This window comes from Thermobia domestica, chromosome 13 (genome assembly GCF_964235325.1).
Source record: "Thermobia domestica chromosome 13, izTheDome1.hap1.1, whole genome shotgun sequence".
Taxonomy (NCBI): domain Eukaryota; kingdom Metazoa; phylum Arthropoda; class Insecta; order Zygentoma; family Lepismatidae; genus Thermobia; species Thermobia domestica.
In genome coordinates this window covers 133,667,052-133,682,031 of record NC_137466.1, presented here as the reverse complement: position 1 = coordinate 133,682,031, position 14,980 = coordinate 133,667,052, and the positions used below count along the sequence as shown (strand labels likewise).

The 14,980-nt window shown below is 36.5% G+C and overlaps 1 protein-coding gene across 1 annotated transcript in view; it reads right to left on the bottom strand.

Annotated features, from left to right (window-relative positions):
* The window catches only part of LOC145667757 (uncharacterized), a 147,102-nt gene that overhangs the window by 53,966 nt on the left and 78,156 nt on the right, over positions 1 to 14,980 (bottom strand). Inside the window, exon 16 of the mRNA XM_081735199.1 lies at positions 11,570 to 11,778. Within this exon, the coding sequence (XP_081591325.1) occupies positions 11,570 to 11,778 (209 nt within the window). The remainder of the gene's footprint in view (positions 1 to 11,569; positions 11,779 to 14,980) is intronic.

Here is a 14,980-nt window from a genome sequence, read left to right as displayed (position 1 = left end):
ATCAAGATGCATGGAGCACATGTTTTACGAATTAAAGCTAACATGAAGAATGTAGTATTTGAGGGTAATTTTAGAGGCTATTTAACTTTATTTTAACTTTTGAGTTATCGACATCTTTTTTCTTCTCTAGTTTGTCATCCGTGTTTCATTTCTAAGAGCTTTTAGTACTCTAGCTTCTAGCGCAAAAGTTAAACTTGCCCGTTTTTCTATTTATCCGTCAAAGCGTACGTTTTTCAATATATCCGTCAAACCGTACTTCCACATTTCTGTTATACTGTAGCTATGAAGTGATTTAGCAATAATTTTCCGGACACAACCTTGAATACCAATTTATACAAATAATCAGTAGCGGATTTAGAAAAGTACTTTAGGAGGTTTTTTTCTGATTGTTTCGTTTCCTAAAAAGTCCTAATTTTATTTGGGAAGTGCTTGAAGTTTATGAGTACAGGCATAACTAATATTTCGTTTCGTTTATATGTTTAGCAATAATCTTCCGGATACAACTTTAAAAATCATTTTATACTGAGAATCAGTGGCGGATTTAGAAAAGTATTTTGGGAAGGGTTTCTTACTAATGTTTAGTCTTTTTAAACATTCGTAATTTTTATTTGACGGGAGCTTAAAGTTTATGAGTAAAGGCATAAATAATAGATATTTCGTTTGTTGCAGACATTCCGTAACATTGGGGAACGGACTTCAGTCCGAAAGACCGCCCCCCTAACCTTCGCAAAACCGTCACTGCTGGTAATTAGTAATAATAACGATTTAAAAACAATAAAAAAGGAAATCGCCCAACTCACAGTACACGCACTATTTCTACATTCACAGATGGAATGAAGAAAAGCTTTGTCAGAATGGTCGAATGCTGGTTGAATCCCGGACTTCCCGATAGAAGCGCAAAAGTTAATCACTCAGTCATGTTTGTTGTGCAGTTGTATTTAGCTTAACTTAAATATATTCCGTAGTTTTTTTTGGCGGGGGGGGGGGAGTTCCGTGATGATATGTTGAATCCCTCTTGTTAAAAATTCAGAAAACTTGAGGATTGGGTAAAATGTGATGGTGGTTCTATAAAACTTAACTGTAGAATTTCAAGAATATACAGAACCAAAAGCTCTAGATGTGCAGCCTTTAAGTGTATCATATAAATCTAAGTATTTCTCTTATGTTTTATTTTAATTTTATTTTGTTTCAAAAAGAGGGTATGGAATATTTTGAAGTAAAAATACTACATACTATTTTGCTAGTTATTTGTGTATTTTTTAAAAGGAAGTGTTTACTTTTAGGGTTGGCTGATTTACACCAACTTTTTTTTTTAATAACTGGTTTAAACCACAAAAATAAAAAGAATGAAAAATGCGAATCGTGTGAACTTCATGGTAACGTTTCCAGATATCAAACTACCTGCAATAGTTTTATTTCCCTTTCACCTTTTAATCAAGGTGTTCCATGTTCAATTCTCGGTTGAACCACAATCCTTCTTTCATGCGTAACCCAAGTAGCGGTTCGGATGTCAGTTTAAGCGAAAGTCTTCTCCTTGATAACCTCGGTATTTCGTAAGGATGTTAAGCCTAAACATACGAAACAAACCAAATTGTATATTTCTACATGCCTAAATGCGTTTTGTTTTATAAAGAAGCCAATATTGCTTAAATATATTGATAGAAATTGGCAAAATTTATCGATTGCCTAAGTAGCTTCCAACATTAGTTTGGATTGGACTTTCAATGATATCTACGTACCGGTACTAAATTTGTAATTTAATACCTCAGTTTTAGCGTACTGATTATGGTACGTTGACCTTTAAATTTTACATGCAAAGCAATAACAGGATTTTCCCGTTATTGTCTTACATTTCAAGTAATGACGGGATTTTCCCAATAGCTAGGGCGGGAGATTCTCAACTTAAGAAATTTACTGACCGCACTTCTTTAAGCTTATGGGAGTTCTTCCGGCATAACCCCGCTGTTGCATAATAACATCAAGGCGAAACAAACTTAGGCTATTTCTGTGAATATGTAATATAAATACATAAAGCAAAAAATCTAAGTCAAAAAAGCCTGGTTTAAAAATCCCCCCAAAAACGGGTTTTTGTCATTTTCAAAAACAACCACGGTTCTTGCCAACTCTGCTTACTTTTGTATATAGGAGGTTAAAAAATTCTTATTATATACATTGGTTAATCCTGTGGAATTCATAATGTAAATATGTTGAAGAAAAATTGTTTGAAATATTTTTTCGAAATTCATAGTTTATTTTCGATGTTTTATATTATTATCAGCATCAACCACTAATTAAATGATTTTTTGTGTTATAGAGAAGCGATGCAAAGTCTGTTTTATCAATTTAAAGCAGTATTTTGAAAAATGCCCAAAATTTCCGAAGCAAAAAAGCAAAGCAGAAAAAACCGAGTTTTTTTCCAAAAAAGCCGGTTTTTTTCCGAGCCCTTGCATCTCTACAACTAAAAACAGAAATATAACAACTTTCCAATACACGTAACCAGGTCATCAAACCCTAATGACCTAACCCAACTCGCTGCCAACACAGACCATTACTTTCTATATTAATTATAGTACCTAACGGTACCTGTAGAATTGTTTGTCTGCTTCTACTAAACTTTTGATGTGTCTAATGATTATAGTATTAAAGAAACGTCTTATTGAGCTCCTCCGTGGCTAAGCGGTTAGCGTACGTGCCTTTGGCGTGGGAGGCCCGGGTTCGGTTCCCGGCTGGAGCTCATGTGGTTCGGATTCCACGTTAATCAGTAGGTCCACGTCTCATATAGCCTCGCTGCTGAAAAGGGAAGTTAAACTCAAAATCAACTCAACTCAACTCAGAAACGTCTTTAAAAAAATAGAGTTAGGGCACTTTACACATTACCAGTTACACATTTACCCATTTTTGAACATTTTGATCAATGATCAAAAGCCATTTCGGAAAATTATCCAAACACTGATTTATTTTCCGTAGTGTGGGATTCGATCCTGAGATCTTCTGGCTCTAAATCAGAACGCCAATAATTCATCCACACAACTTCTAGTTATGGCTGGTTTGCAGAGCTTTCTACTTTCAAGTGAATGTCTAATCAGGTTGCATTGAAAGTTCGAGGTGGGATACCAGTTACACTCACTCTCAACGGAAATTGAACAAAAGAACAAACAAGCCAGTGGAGAATCCAGGGGAGGCGGGGCAATCGGGTCGATAGCGCCCCAGAAGAGGGAAGCTTTTTTAATTTTATATATAAATAAAACCCATCCCAGAGTTTGAAACTGTTTAAAAGTAGCTCTAAGTACAAGTATTACAACCCACCGCCGCACCCAGAAGTCCGTCCTGGATCCGCCCCTGAAACAAGCAAGGTAACACTAACAATCAAAACACCAGGGTCTCATATCCTCTCAATCTCCTGGTTGTTTTCTTCCTTCTTCATATTTATAATGAACCTTGACATAAGGTGAGTCATATTGCCGAATGTTTTGTTTTTTCCGAAATTTTTAACATTCTCTGGCATACTAAACAACTAATAATATTGTTTTCTAAAATCTACAAATCCTTTTTAGAGTTCAAAAGTAAGTAGTTGAGATGGATGATGTCTTGCATATAATTTCTATAAATAAGCCTATCTGGTGTGTTTTATGATCACTGTATTCACAATCTACTTTCCTTTTGTGTAGCCGCCGACCATGTTCATGACTCTAATGTTATACGCACTAAATTCTGTTTCGCACCTATTGATATATTTTATACGGCAAATTTTCTCAAAACGCTCGATACGGTAGTGTTTGGAGCGAGAGATCTGGGTTTAATTCTCAGTGGGAGCTTATGTGACTTGTATCCCACTTAAATTTGTAAGTCCACCACTCATATAGAATAGGTGTTGAACGGGACGCTAAACTTCAAATCAACCAATCAACGAATAAATCTATGATGTTAAAAGAGTTGGCAGCTTCAAAGTTCAGTTGTTTACTTTCTAACAGACTGCCCTGACTATCTGACTATCAGAGTCGAAATTCCTTCTCGTGTATTGTCCTCCCTTGATTGTTCACAGTAAAAACTGGTCGTGTTAATTCAGAACAATGGCTCTTTGGTATCGCAGCTTTGTAGAATTTTCACACATAACATATCTAGTGCTACTTCAAATCCACTTGACTTTCGAGTAAATTGTTAAAATGGTAGTGGTTAAATCAACTACCCGACATGGTTTTAATGTATTGAAGTATACAGAGAACAAGTTTATGAACATTGAAAATAGATGGCAGCACTTTTACTAATGTAAATTTTGCAAGAAAATTTATCCGCTCACACAACTATTTACGTGAAAGACTACTAACTCTCTGTTGTTCGTTACTTGGTATAAACGTCAAATATACCAGGTAAGCTTTGCTATAGTTTTAAGAAAAACTAGTAGAAATTTTCAATGTCGTTTACTTAGATATTAATGTCTCCATGTAAGGCAATGCACATGCTGAAAACTAGAGTATAGCTGTCTACCTGATACACAAAATATTGAAGTAGCTCTGATGCCTTTGCTAAGGCATCGTCCTAAGCAAATGAAAGGTTTGGTTTATTGCTGACGAATAAGACAGTAATCTATATTAGTGTCTCAATGCCTTGTGATCAGGGGTGGAGTGGCCATAATCAAGTACCGGTCCGATGGCCGCCGCGCCCTCCTCACATCAGTGCCTTTGCGCCCTCCTCGGGAGGGGCTAAGACACATCTTAGCCTCGGGAAGGCGCACAGTTTCCTCTCTGAGCACAATTTAAAAAAAGAAAAGAAAACAAAGCTACATAATTATTTTATAAATTCGCTAACCTTTGGCCAGCTAGGGCTCCACCCCAGACCCCGGTATTTGCTCGGCCTGCGGCCTCGCTCTTTCTGTTTTCGGCGTGGGAATGCTATTAATGATATTAGATTTACCAATAAATATATAGATTTGACTCTAATATCGGTCATTTTGGACGATTTTTACATATCACTCTTACCAATCCCATGCTTTGCCCCAAATCCCATTATAATGATCTTAGGGACCTTGAAATTTATAGATTTGACTCTAATATCGGTCATTTTGGATGATTTTTATATATCAATCTTCTCACCCTCACTGCTCCGCCCCCAGATCCCGTCTTTACTCGGCTACGGCCTTGCCCTTTCTGTTTTAGGCTTTGGTGGTACCATTAATGATCTCAGCGACTTCGAAATATATTGATTTGACTCTAATCTCGGTCATTTTGGAACATTTTTACATGTCTCTCCCTCCCACTCCCGCCGTTATGGGCGCTAGTGGCGTTACATACAAACAAGACTCCGTTGAAGACTTACAGATGAACATCTGGAATCATTGTTCTTGATGAACTCAGAAAGAGACATTCTGACCAAAATAGACAACAATCTTATTATTGACAAAATGTGTGAAAAAAGCAAGGAGATGCGAAGGCTCCTTCAAGCATAAAGCAGTGACTTTACTTTCATTTTATAGTTTTGTTTTTGAATTTCTTTTGTCGCTAGGTAGGTATATAATTCTAAATTTACTTTTGTTAATTTGTAGTAAATGTTTCATGTATACTTTTTATTAACGGTTTTAAAAATAGACGAAAAATAATTTAATGTTATGATGAACATAGCTTTAAAAGGACAGAAGTATGAAAAATAGCATAAGCCCCAAACTTAACTCAAATCTACTTTGTGGTGGACAAACACCGTGTACGTGGGTTTTCTCGGGGTTCTCCCGTTTCCTCCCACTTTCTTCATTCCGCCATTCTCATTCATCTCTCATCATCACCGTCTCCTTTAGCCTAACCGGCACACAGTGGGGCGAAAACGCAAAAAGCTGGCCAAAATATAACTATATTCAAATTGAATGAAATTTAGTATTAAGGGGTTATTGAGGTTGCTGATTACGATTCTGCAACTGAAATTGAAAAAAAATGGCGGTTTAAAATGGCGGAATAAAATTTGCAAAAGTCGAAAAAGTCGTAGAAATGTTCTCAAAAGTGGCGATAAAGGGATTATTGAGGTTGATGATTACGATTCTGCAACTAAAGTAAAAAAAAAAAAAAAAATGGCGGTTTAAAATGGCGGAATAAAATTTGCAAAAGTCGAAAAAGTCGTAGAAATGTTCTCAAAAGTGGCGATAAAGGGGTTATTGAGGTTGCTGATTACGATTCTGCAACTAAAGTTGGAAAAACAAAAACAAAATGGCGGATTCAAAATGGCGGAATAAAATTTGCAAAAGTTGAAAAAGTCGTAGAAATGTTCTCAAAAGTGGCGATAAAGGGGTTATTGAGGTTGCTGATTGCTGATTACGATTTATATGTATTATTAATTTTATATTATATTTATATTTTATTTTATTATTTTTTTATAATTTTATTTCCATAATTTACATTATTTTATATTTTATATTATAATTATATAAATGTCAATGTTCCTACATTTGCCTATACATATTGTATACAGATATACTTAACATTACTAAATTAATAAATTTTCTGTTTCTTCTTACAAAAACGTGCACCAAAGTCAGATTGGCACGTTTTGGCAGCTACGTTTTTGTCGACAGCATAAATTAATATTCAGACTACCATTCTACAGAATATGAACATGGTGCACGAGGGTGCACATAATGTTTTCAACGCTTTAAGTTAATAAAATATATAAACAATGTGAAAATTTTGCCTGACTTCCGATTCAAATTATAAATTATTACGTCATTATTATTAATTGTTCACTTCATACACTTATTCTACTTACCAGTACGATATAGGAAAACTTTACAGATTTAAAAACTATGAACGCGTTCGAAAGTTACAACTGTTTCAGCGGACGCGTCACAATTCTTCTATTGTTATCTACGCATTTGACCTGCTGAAGGGTCTACTTAAGAGTGGCTCAGGTAGTCGGAATAAAGTAAAAACCCTATTCTATTTATGGGTTTGGGCCCTGCTAACATCACTCTAGCCAACTACATAAAAAATTCCTATATTACTAACTTTCGTTTTTTTTTTTTTTTGATTTTGGCCAGCTTTTTGCGATTTCGCTCCACTGTGCGGCATAATCGTGGGACGTAAAACTCCAAAATTTCACTTCATTTAACTCAAATCTTAGTTATAATTAGGCTGTTAACAAATGTAGCCGAATAATTTAAACAACTGGTGTGATTTTTGTAGTCTCAGTTAAAGTGTGCAGATTTATATAGGCCTAATATATTTAGTACTCAAAGTCACTTTGTTTATGAAAATATTGAATTTGTATAATTCTATCGTGATTAATTGCAATAGCTACTTAATCTTTTGTTGTTTTTTGTGTAGAGGAGACCGGGGCTTGTTGTGACAGGGGCAGGTTGTGACAGCTATGTTTCTAGGAAAAGTGCAAACAATATACACCACCTGGCGACGCTGATTGACGTCTAAAGTCACGAGTTCACAGACTATTGTTTCCCATCAGTGTGAGTCGCGCCAAACCAGATCAAAGAAGAAAGTTGGTTTTGTGGAGGTCTTGATCTATTTTTCAAGGTAAGTTTGATTTCTGTTTTCTTCAATATAATATAGTTGGAAATATTAATGTTTTTTTTTTCTAAAAACTAAAGCAACTATAATACGCATGTAAACGGTTTTGTTTGTTGGTAAAGTAAAATTGAAATACTGAATTGCCAATAAAAACAAGAAAATACCCATTGGAGCTAGTTGTGACAAACTGCTAGTGGTAAATTGTGACAAATGCAACAACTGACCCCGCAGGAAACCAGACAATAGAAGTTTTTTTGTCTAATTAATTTTATTAATTTTACATAAGGGATATTTTTAATGTTTTGTTAGGACGTGGACACGTTATTAGTATTGGGAAGAAATTTCCGATTTCTAACGCATAAAATCATTAGCACGGTGTTGATTGTATATGCACCAATGTTTGCATATTTAGACTGGTTTCTTTTGCATATGTCTCTTGTGGATGAGTGTACTCAAGGAATCCTGGGTTCGATTCCTGGTGGAGACACAAATGGTTCGGATCCCACCTTAGTTGTAGGTCCCTCCTTAGGACGTCATTACCATTCCATGGAAAACAAAGACAAACCGCCATGGGTTCACCGTGTCCAGAGACCTTTGAATCAAAGACTTGCCTTTGGACAGAACACCACATCATCATTAACAATAACAACAACATTCTTTTGCATGTAGTTTGCAGCATCTCGTTGCAGATGGTACGAACATATAAGAGAAAGACAGAGAGGGGCCAGATACCAATTGAAGTGTACATAGATGAAATAGACTACTTATCTAATACCAGGCTCTATGGGCCTGGGAGCCTCTATAGAACTGACTGAGCCACACAGTCACAGAAACTATTCCTGGATTCTTTTTTCAATTGACAGATAATAATTAAATGATTATGTAACTACACTATATTTATATGCACATTAGAAAACTACATGTATGTTGTATTTTTTTCATTTTAGGAAAGGAAAATCCTCTTCCAGCACCTACCATTGGATACAAACGCAGACGACAGGTATTTACAGACACCCAGGAGGAGGAATTGGTCCAATATATCATGACTTGTAGTAAATTATACTATGGATTGTCACCCAGAGAAGTTCGTCGACTGGCTTATGAATACTCAGTTGCTAATCACATTCCCACCCCAGAAAAATGGATTGACATGAACATGGCTGGAATTGATTGGTTCACTTTATTTATGAAACGTCACCCTAGTTTATCAATCTGATCGACACAACCTACAAGCTTAAGTAGGGCAACAAACTTTAATAGGCATAATGTGAATATGTTTTTCGATAACCTTTCTGCTGTTCTTGATAAATACCAGTTACAGCCTCAAGATATATATAATGTGGAAGAAACTGGTATTACAACTGTACAGAAGACAGTTAAAGTAGTAGCAGAGAAAGGAGTCAAGATAATAGGTGCTGCTACATCAGGTGAACGGGGTAGCTTAGTAACAGTTACAGTAGCAGTCAATGCTATCGGAAATGCTTTTCCACCAATGTTTGTCTTCCCTCGAAAGAGATTCGACCAACTTCGATTTCATGGTAAAGGTCCTATAGGAAGTATTGCAGGAAGCAATCCATCAGGTTGGATGACAGGAGACCTGTTTGTGGAATTCATGGAGCATTTTGTCAAACATACAGCCAGTTATTTTCAACATCGTGTCCTTTTGTTGCTTGATAACGATGAATCTCATATCTCAGTGCAGGTAATCAATTATGCCAAGAAAAATTGTGTTGTTCTCCTATCATTCCCACTTCACACGTCCCATAAGCTGCAACCTCTGGACAGAGGAGTATATTCTTCATTTAAAAAGTTAGTTGCAAATGGAATGGATGCATGGATGAAAAACAATCCTGGGTGTGCACTTAGTACCTATGACATCCCGACTATTGTGAAAACGGCATTTCCTCTTAGTGTAAATCCATCTAATATTCTTAATGCATTCAGAATAACTGGTATATATCCCTTTAATAGAGACATTTTTACAGATGATGAATTTTTGCCATCGCAGGTAACTGATCGTTACATTGAAGATGATGACCACATTATAAAGTTAGCACTAGGACGTACTTCACTAACACATCACTCAACTTCAACAGCATCCTCATACTCAACGAACTTTACAGGTCATAATGAAGAACAAGGACCAACTAACATTACACAAGAAGTGAATTCAGAACTTCCAGCTCTACCTGTGAAAGAAACAAACCAGCCTTATCCAGCAACAAACCGTAAAGAATCTGAAACCTTATCGACTGTTGGCAATAGACCTTCTACAAGTAAAGAAAAACTACAACTGTCGTCTATGCAAAAAATGCCTTACGACGAAACGTCTAGAAATAACAGTAATCCTCATCATCTTAGTCCTAACGCCCTTCGTCCGTTACCAAAAGCTAGACCCAGAGAAACTAAAGAAGGAAGGAAGAAGCGAGTGTCCGCTGTACTCACTGATACTCCAGTTAAAGAAGCATTAGAAGCAGAAGCAAGAGCAAGACATGAAAAGTCTCTTAAGAAGGGTATAAGCCGTAATATTTTGAACAGCTCTATGAAAAAAGGGGTGAAAATTTCAAAACATAAAACTGATAGTGACGATGATAGTGAAGATTGTTTTTGTCTTGTGTGTCTGGAACCATTTTCTAATTCCAAACCCAGAGAAGCATGGGTTAAATGTGTTGACTGTAACCAGTGGTCACACGAAGCGTGCACAGAAGGTAATCCTATTTATGTATGCCACAACTGCAACTCGGATGATGATAGGGGGTCTATGTAGTCTAGGTTTGCATCATAAGTCATTTCGGAAAGGAATTGTGATTCTATTATAAAACTGAGTATTAGGAAGGAAGTATTGTGTACTCATATAACTGTGTACGATAACGATAATTTAGAAAGAATATTCAAATGAAAAATTGAAACTGGTTTCTTTATGTATAGAAAATATTTTTGTTAGGGAACATTACTTTTTCGTTATGTTTAGCACAATTTATATTAAAATTACATAAGCGAAATCGTGCACATTTCTTTCTGTCACAACTTACCCGATCAAAGTCACAACCCACCCCAGCAAGGGGCATGTTGTGACAAAACATTTATGTTTGTTTTTTCTATTGTATTATTCTTGTAATGATAAATATAGATGCAGAAAAAATTATTGAAGTAGTCTAATGTCTAAACTTTATTTTAAGACAAAATTTTTTGACATTTAATAAAAATGGGATCTTAGAAAAAATAAAAACTGAATTTGGTCACAACAAGCCCCGGTCTCATCTACTAATTTTCCGGGGGAAGCCCCCCGGGACTTTCTTTTATTAGGAGGGGGTATTCCATACAAGCGAAAGCCTCCCAGAGTATGTGACCGCGCCCTTTTTACATAACCAGTCCACCCCTGCTTGTGATCACTAGGTAAGCTGAGATGCGAGGAGTATATGTTGAAAGAACTTCGTGACGCGGTCCTGTTTCTGCTTTCCTTTCGTTCATTTTCCTAGTTCTTTAATAGCACCATGTTGATATTTTCACACCTCTCAACAACAGCCCTGTGTCAGATCGGTAATACCGGGCCTTTATTAACCGCAAAAGTGAATCCTTAATGCAGGAATAACATACTGAATTGGTAGTCATGTTGGAACCACTGGTCTGTGTTCAAATTGAATTGTATTAAAACCGTCATTGTCTGCTGTGTAGTTATTATTTCATGTTATGTGAATATTTTTATTTATACTCCAGTTTTATCTTCGTCAACCTTAACATTATTTTCCTGTTCTCGTCATGATTTCTTACTTCCCATTAAGTTCTGAATTCTAGTATAGTGTAATTAATTTGAGTTGAGTTGATTTTGAGTTTAACGTCCCTTTCAGCAGCTAGGCTATATGAGACGGGACTTACTGAGTAACGTGGAATCCGAACCACATTAGCTTAAGCCGGGAATCGAACCCGAGTCTCCCATGCCTCATGTGCGTATGCTAACCTCTTAGCCATCAAGAATTTCTGTAATTAATTTGGTTTCTTCAGTAATCCTCTATTATACTTTGATTTACCTCAATTTTTTGTTGTTTTTTTTAGTATACTTAACGTCTTACCTTTAAAAATCTTCTATTGTAAACGATGTCGTATCCGCCAACTTTTATTGGGCTGTTTAGAAGGTCTTCTGTTGTTGTTATGGACTTACTAGAGGTTTGCAATATTATGACGATGCAAGCAGAATAGGAAGTGAACAAGAATACAGCCACAATCAGGAGAGAAAAGAAAGCAGTTCTAGCTGGAGTTTCTCGAGGTTCGATTTCTGAACCTGAGATATAAAGAAAAGCATTATATATATATTAGATTGGACATTGATACATTCCTATGAAAATTAAGAATACATGGTTTGTTAGAAAAGTATCCAACCTTCGTCTGGGAAAAAAGAAACTGGCTTACCTGGAGCGTTGGTCATCTAATCACCCTCACAGCAGATCCATTGAGACTCCACACACTTCTCCCTGCGGTGCCGCCATTTTTGGAAGCATACGGAAATGGCATCTTTCGGAATGGAGTTGAGCTCGGCTGTCGTTACTGCCATAAGGTCTTCTCTGGTCTAAAATCGCTTCCTTTCAATAGCCTCTTGAGTTTGGGGAACAGCCAGAAGTTGCAGGGGGCCATATCAGGAGAGTAAGGAGCCTGTTGAAGCACAGAAATCAGGTGTTCCACCAAAAGAGTCTGAATCAAGTGCGAAAAATGTGATGGAGCATTATCGTGATGGAGGCGCCAGACACCTGTTGACCAGAAGTCCAGTCTCTAGTGCCGTACAGCACTACGTAGGCGACGGAGGACAACCCTGTAGTGCTCTTTGGTGATTGTTTGACCCTGTGGTGCGTACTCATGGTGTACCATACCACGGTAGTCAAAGAAAACAGCATCACTTTGACGTTGCTGCGCACTTGGCGGGCCTTCTTCGGCCTCGGTGACAAGGAATGCTTCCACTGTGACGACTGGGATTTGGTTTTGGGATCGTATCCGTGCATCCAAGACTCATCACCATTGATGATGGTCTTCATGAAGTCGGAGTCACGGTTTTCGGAGTCCAGCATGTCCTGTGTGACTTCAACACAAAGCTGCTTTTGCTCGTCGTTAGCAGCTTCGACACGAATTTCGCCGCCACTCTCTTCATGGCCAAATCTTAGGTCAAAATAGAATGTGCGGAAAACGTGCTTATATCCACCTCTTCCGGTGTTTCCCGGATAGTCACACGACGGTCCCGCATCACCACAGTGTTGACGTTGGTAATGACCTGGTCATTTCGGCATATTGATGAGCTACCGGAGCGTAGCATAAGCGGTTCTAGTTTTTCACAGAAGATATGGCTCGGAGTGCAGACATGAAGCCCCCACAAATTCGGACAACATCCTAATAAATTAATTGTGAGGTGCAGATTTACAATAGAGATCCATCCATACCTTCATTGGACATTTAACTTTTCATTAAATTTACTCCTTGTGTTTTGAGCAGTCATTTCTTGTGGGCGGAGTTGCATTCCTCGGTGGGCATTCACTTTAGGAGGGCTTATGTGCATGGGTGTAAATACAGCATTTCTACATATGTAATAAAAATTGTAATGTCAAAACAATAATCAGCTTATGCTAGATAGCCACTAAAAGTGAAAATGATATCTAAACCATTTGGGGCAGGAGTGCATTGGCGTGTCCGTCCGTAGGGAACAGGTGCGTTAGCGACGGTGAATATACACGTAAACGAGTGGAGTGGAAAAAATTAACTTGCAATAAAAATATACTGTCTGTCCTAAGATATTATCTCCCAATCTCAGGAAAAACTATTTAACACTTTAAATTACACTTATATTTGTATACAATAGTCTATGTTATTTCTGTTATTACTCATAATTTCAGCATCAATAGGATAAACCATATTTCAATGTACGTACATGCAAATATTTCACCTATACTTCAATTGTTGAGTTTCACTACTTCACTAGTTTCACCTTTGCATACCTTGCATAATGGATTATTTATGGAGGAGAGACTGGATCAATTTCCCCTTCTCCCTTTTTAAATCCTGCATTCACCCATAACTACATCTCACAGAGAAGATCACAACATATTTCTATTACTCGGAATTACTTCTTTCGACATTCCTATCCTTGCTTTTATTTCTCGTTCACAGTTAGTATCATCACTAATAATACTACCCAGGTATCGAAATGTAGTCACCTGTTCTATTTTCTCTCCTCCTACAACTATATTTGACACTGGGTGCTTCGTTCTAATCACCATGGCTTTAGTCTTTCTAACCTTTATTTTTATTTCATATTCTTCACAGTCCTTTCTCAAGATTTCTAACATCTTTTTAATTTCTTTTTCAGATTCTGCAACAAGCACCATATCATCTGCAAACCATATACAGTTAATCATTCTACCTCCTTCCAAAATACCGTCTTTGTGCTTTAGTTCATCATTAGAAGTGTAATTTTACTGTAAATCGGACATATAAAAACTAACAAATTATAATAATAGGTAATAAGACAGAAATTAAGTAACAAAACTACAATTAAATAGGCTTAATGAACTACTGTACTACGAGTCCTGTGCAGTTTTAAGAAATGTACATAAATATTTATGAGGACCTATTACTACACCTAAATCTAAACTATTTGCAAGAACATATGTCACACTGTACAATTTGACATATGATTTAAAATAGACATCTTATTGATTTCACTTAATTTTATCTTTTGTAACATAATCATAGTCGTTTAAATGTCGCTATTCTGAGCATTAGTCGTTTATTTTCATCCTGCTTACTACAGTGGAAAATCATTTATTTTGATCCTACGTCATCAAGATGGCTATATCGTTTAAATTTATTTTATCTTGGGTACAATAAATGACTTAATGTAATATTATCACGGGACACTGTAGATGATTGATTTCGTGTAATTTAAATACTTTATCCTGAATACATAAACATTTAATCATTTAATTATTTAAATCCTAAGCATCATAGATGGTTTAGTTCTTAAATTTGTCTTGCAGACGACATATTCGTTTTATTTATTTATTTTGGAACACCTAGCATAGATGCTTAATTGAAAATAATATTGTTTTGAAGGACCTAAATCCTGTTACTACATAGATTCAAATTCTGCTGTTTTACGGAGTTCAGGCAAATATGCAACACTAATCTTATATATAAAAGAGAACGTACAAATCCTTTGTTCCCTCATCACGCTAATACGGCTGAACCAATTTCTTTCATTTTTGGGGGGTTATTAGGATTTGGACCCTAGATGGTTTTTATCATATCACTTTAATTTTTAATTACCAGTGTCTTGAGATAATTGACCATTCAAGTGTCCATAACGTACAAATCCTTTGTTAGTTCATCATAGGTAAAAATAAACGTATTTATATGCAACCCGCATGACCGTGTCACTCGGCGGGTTAACATAAATGACAGGCGATATAATGTTAACATTTACTGCAATCTACTATGGTTTT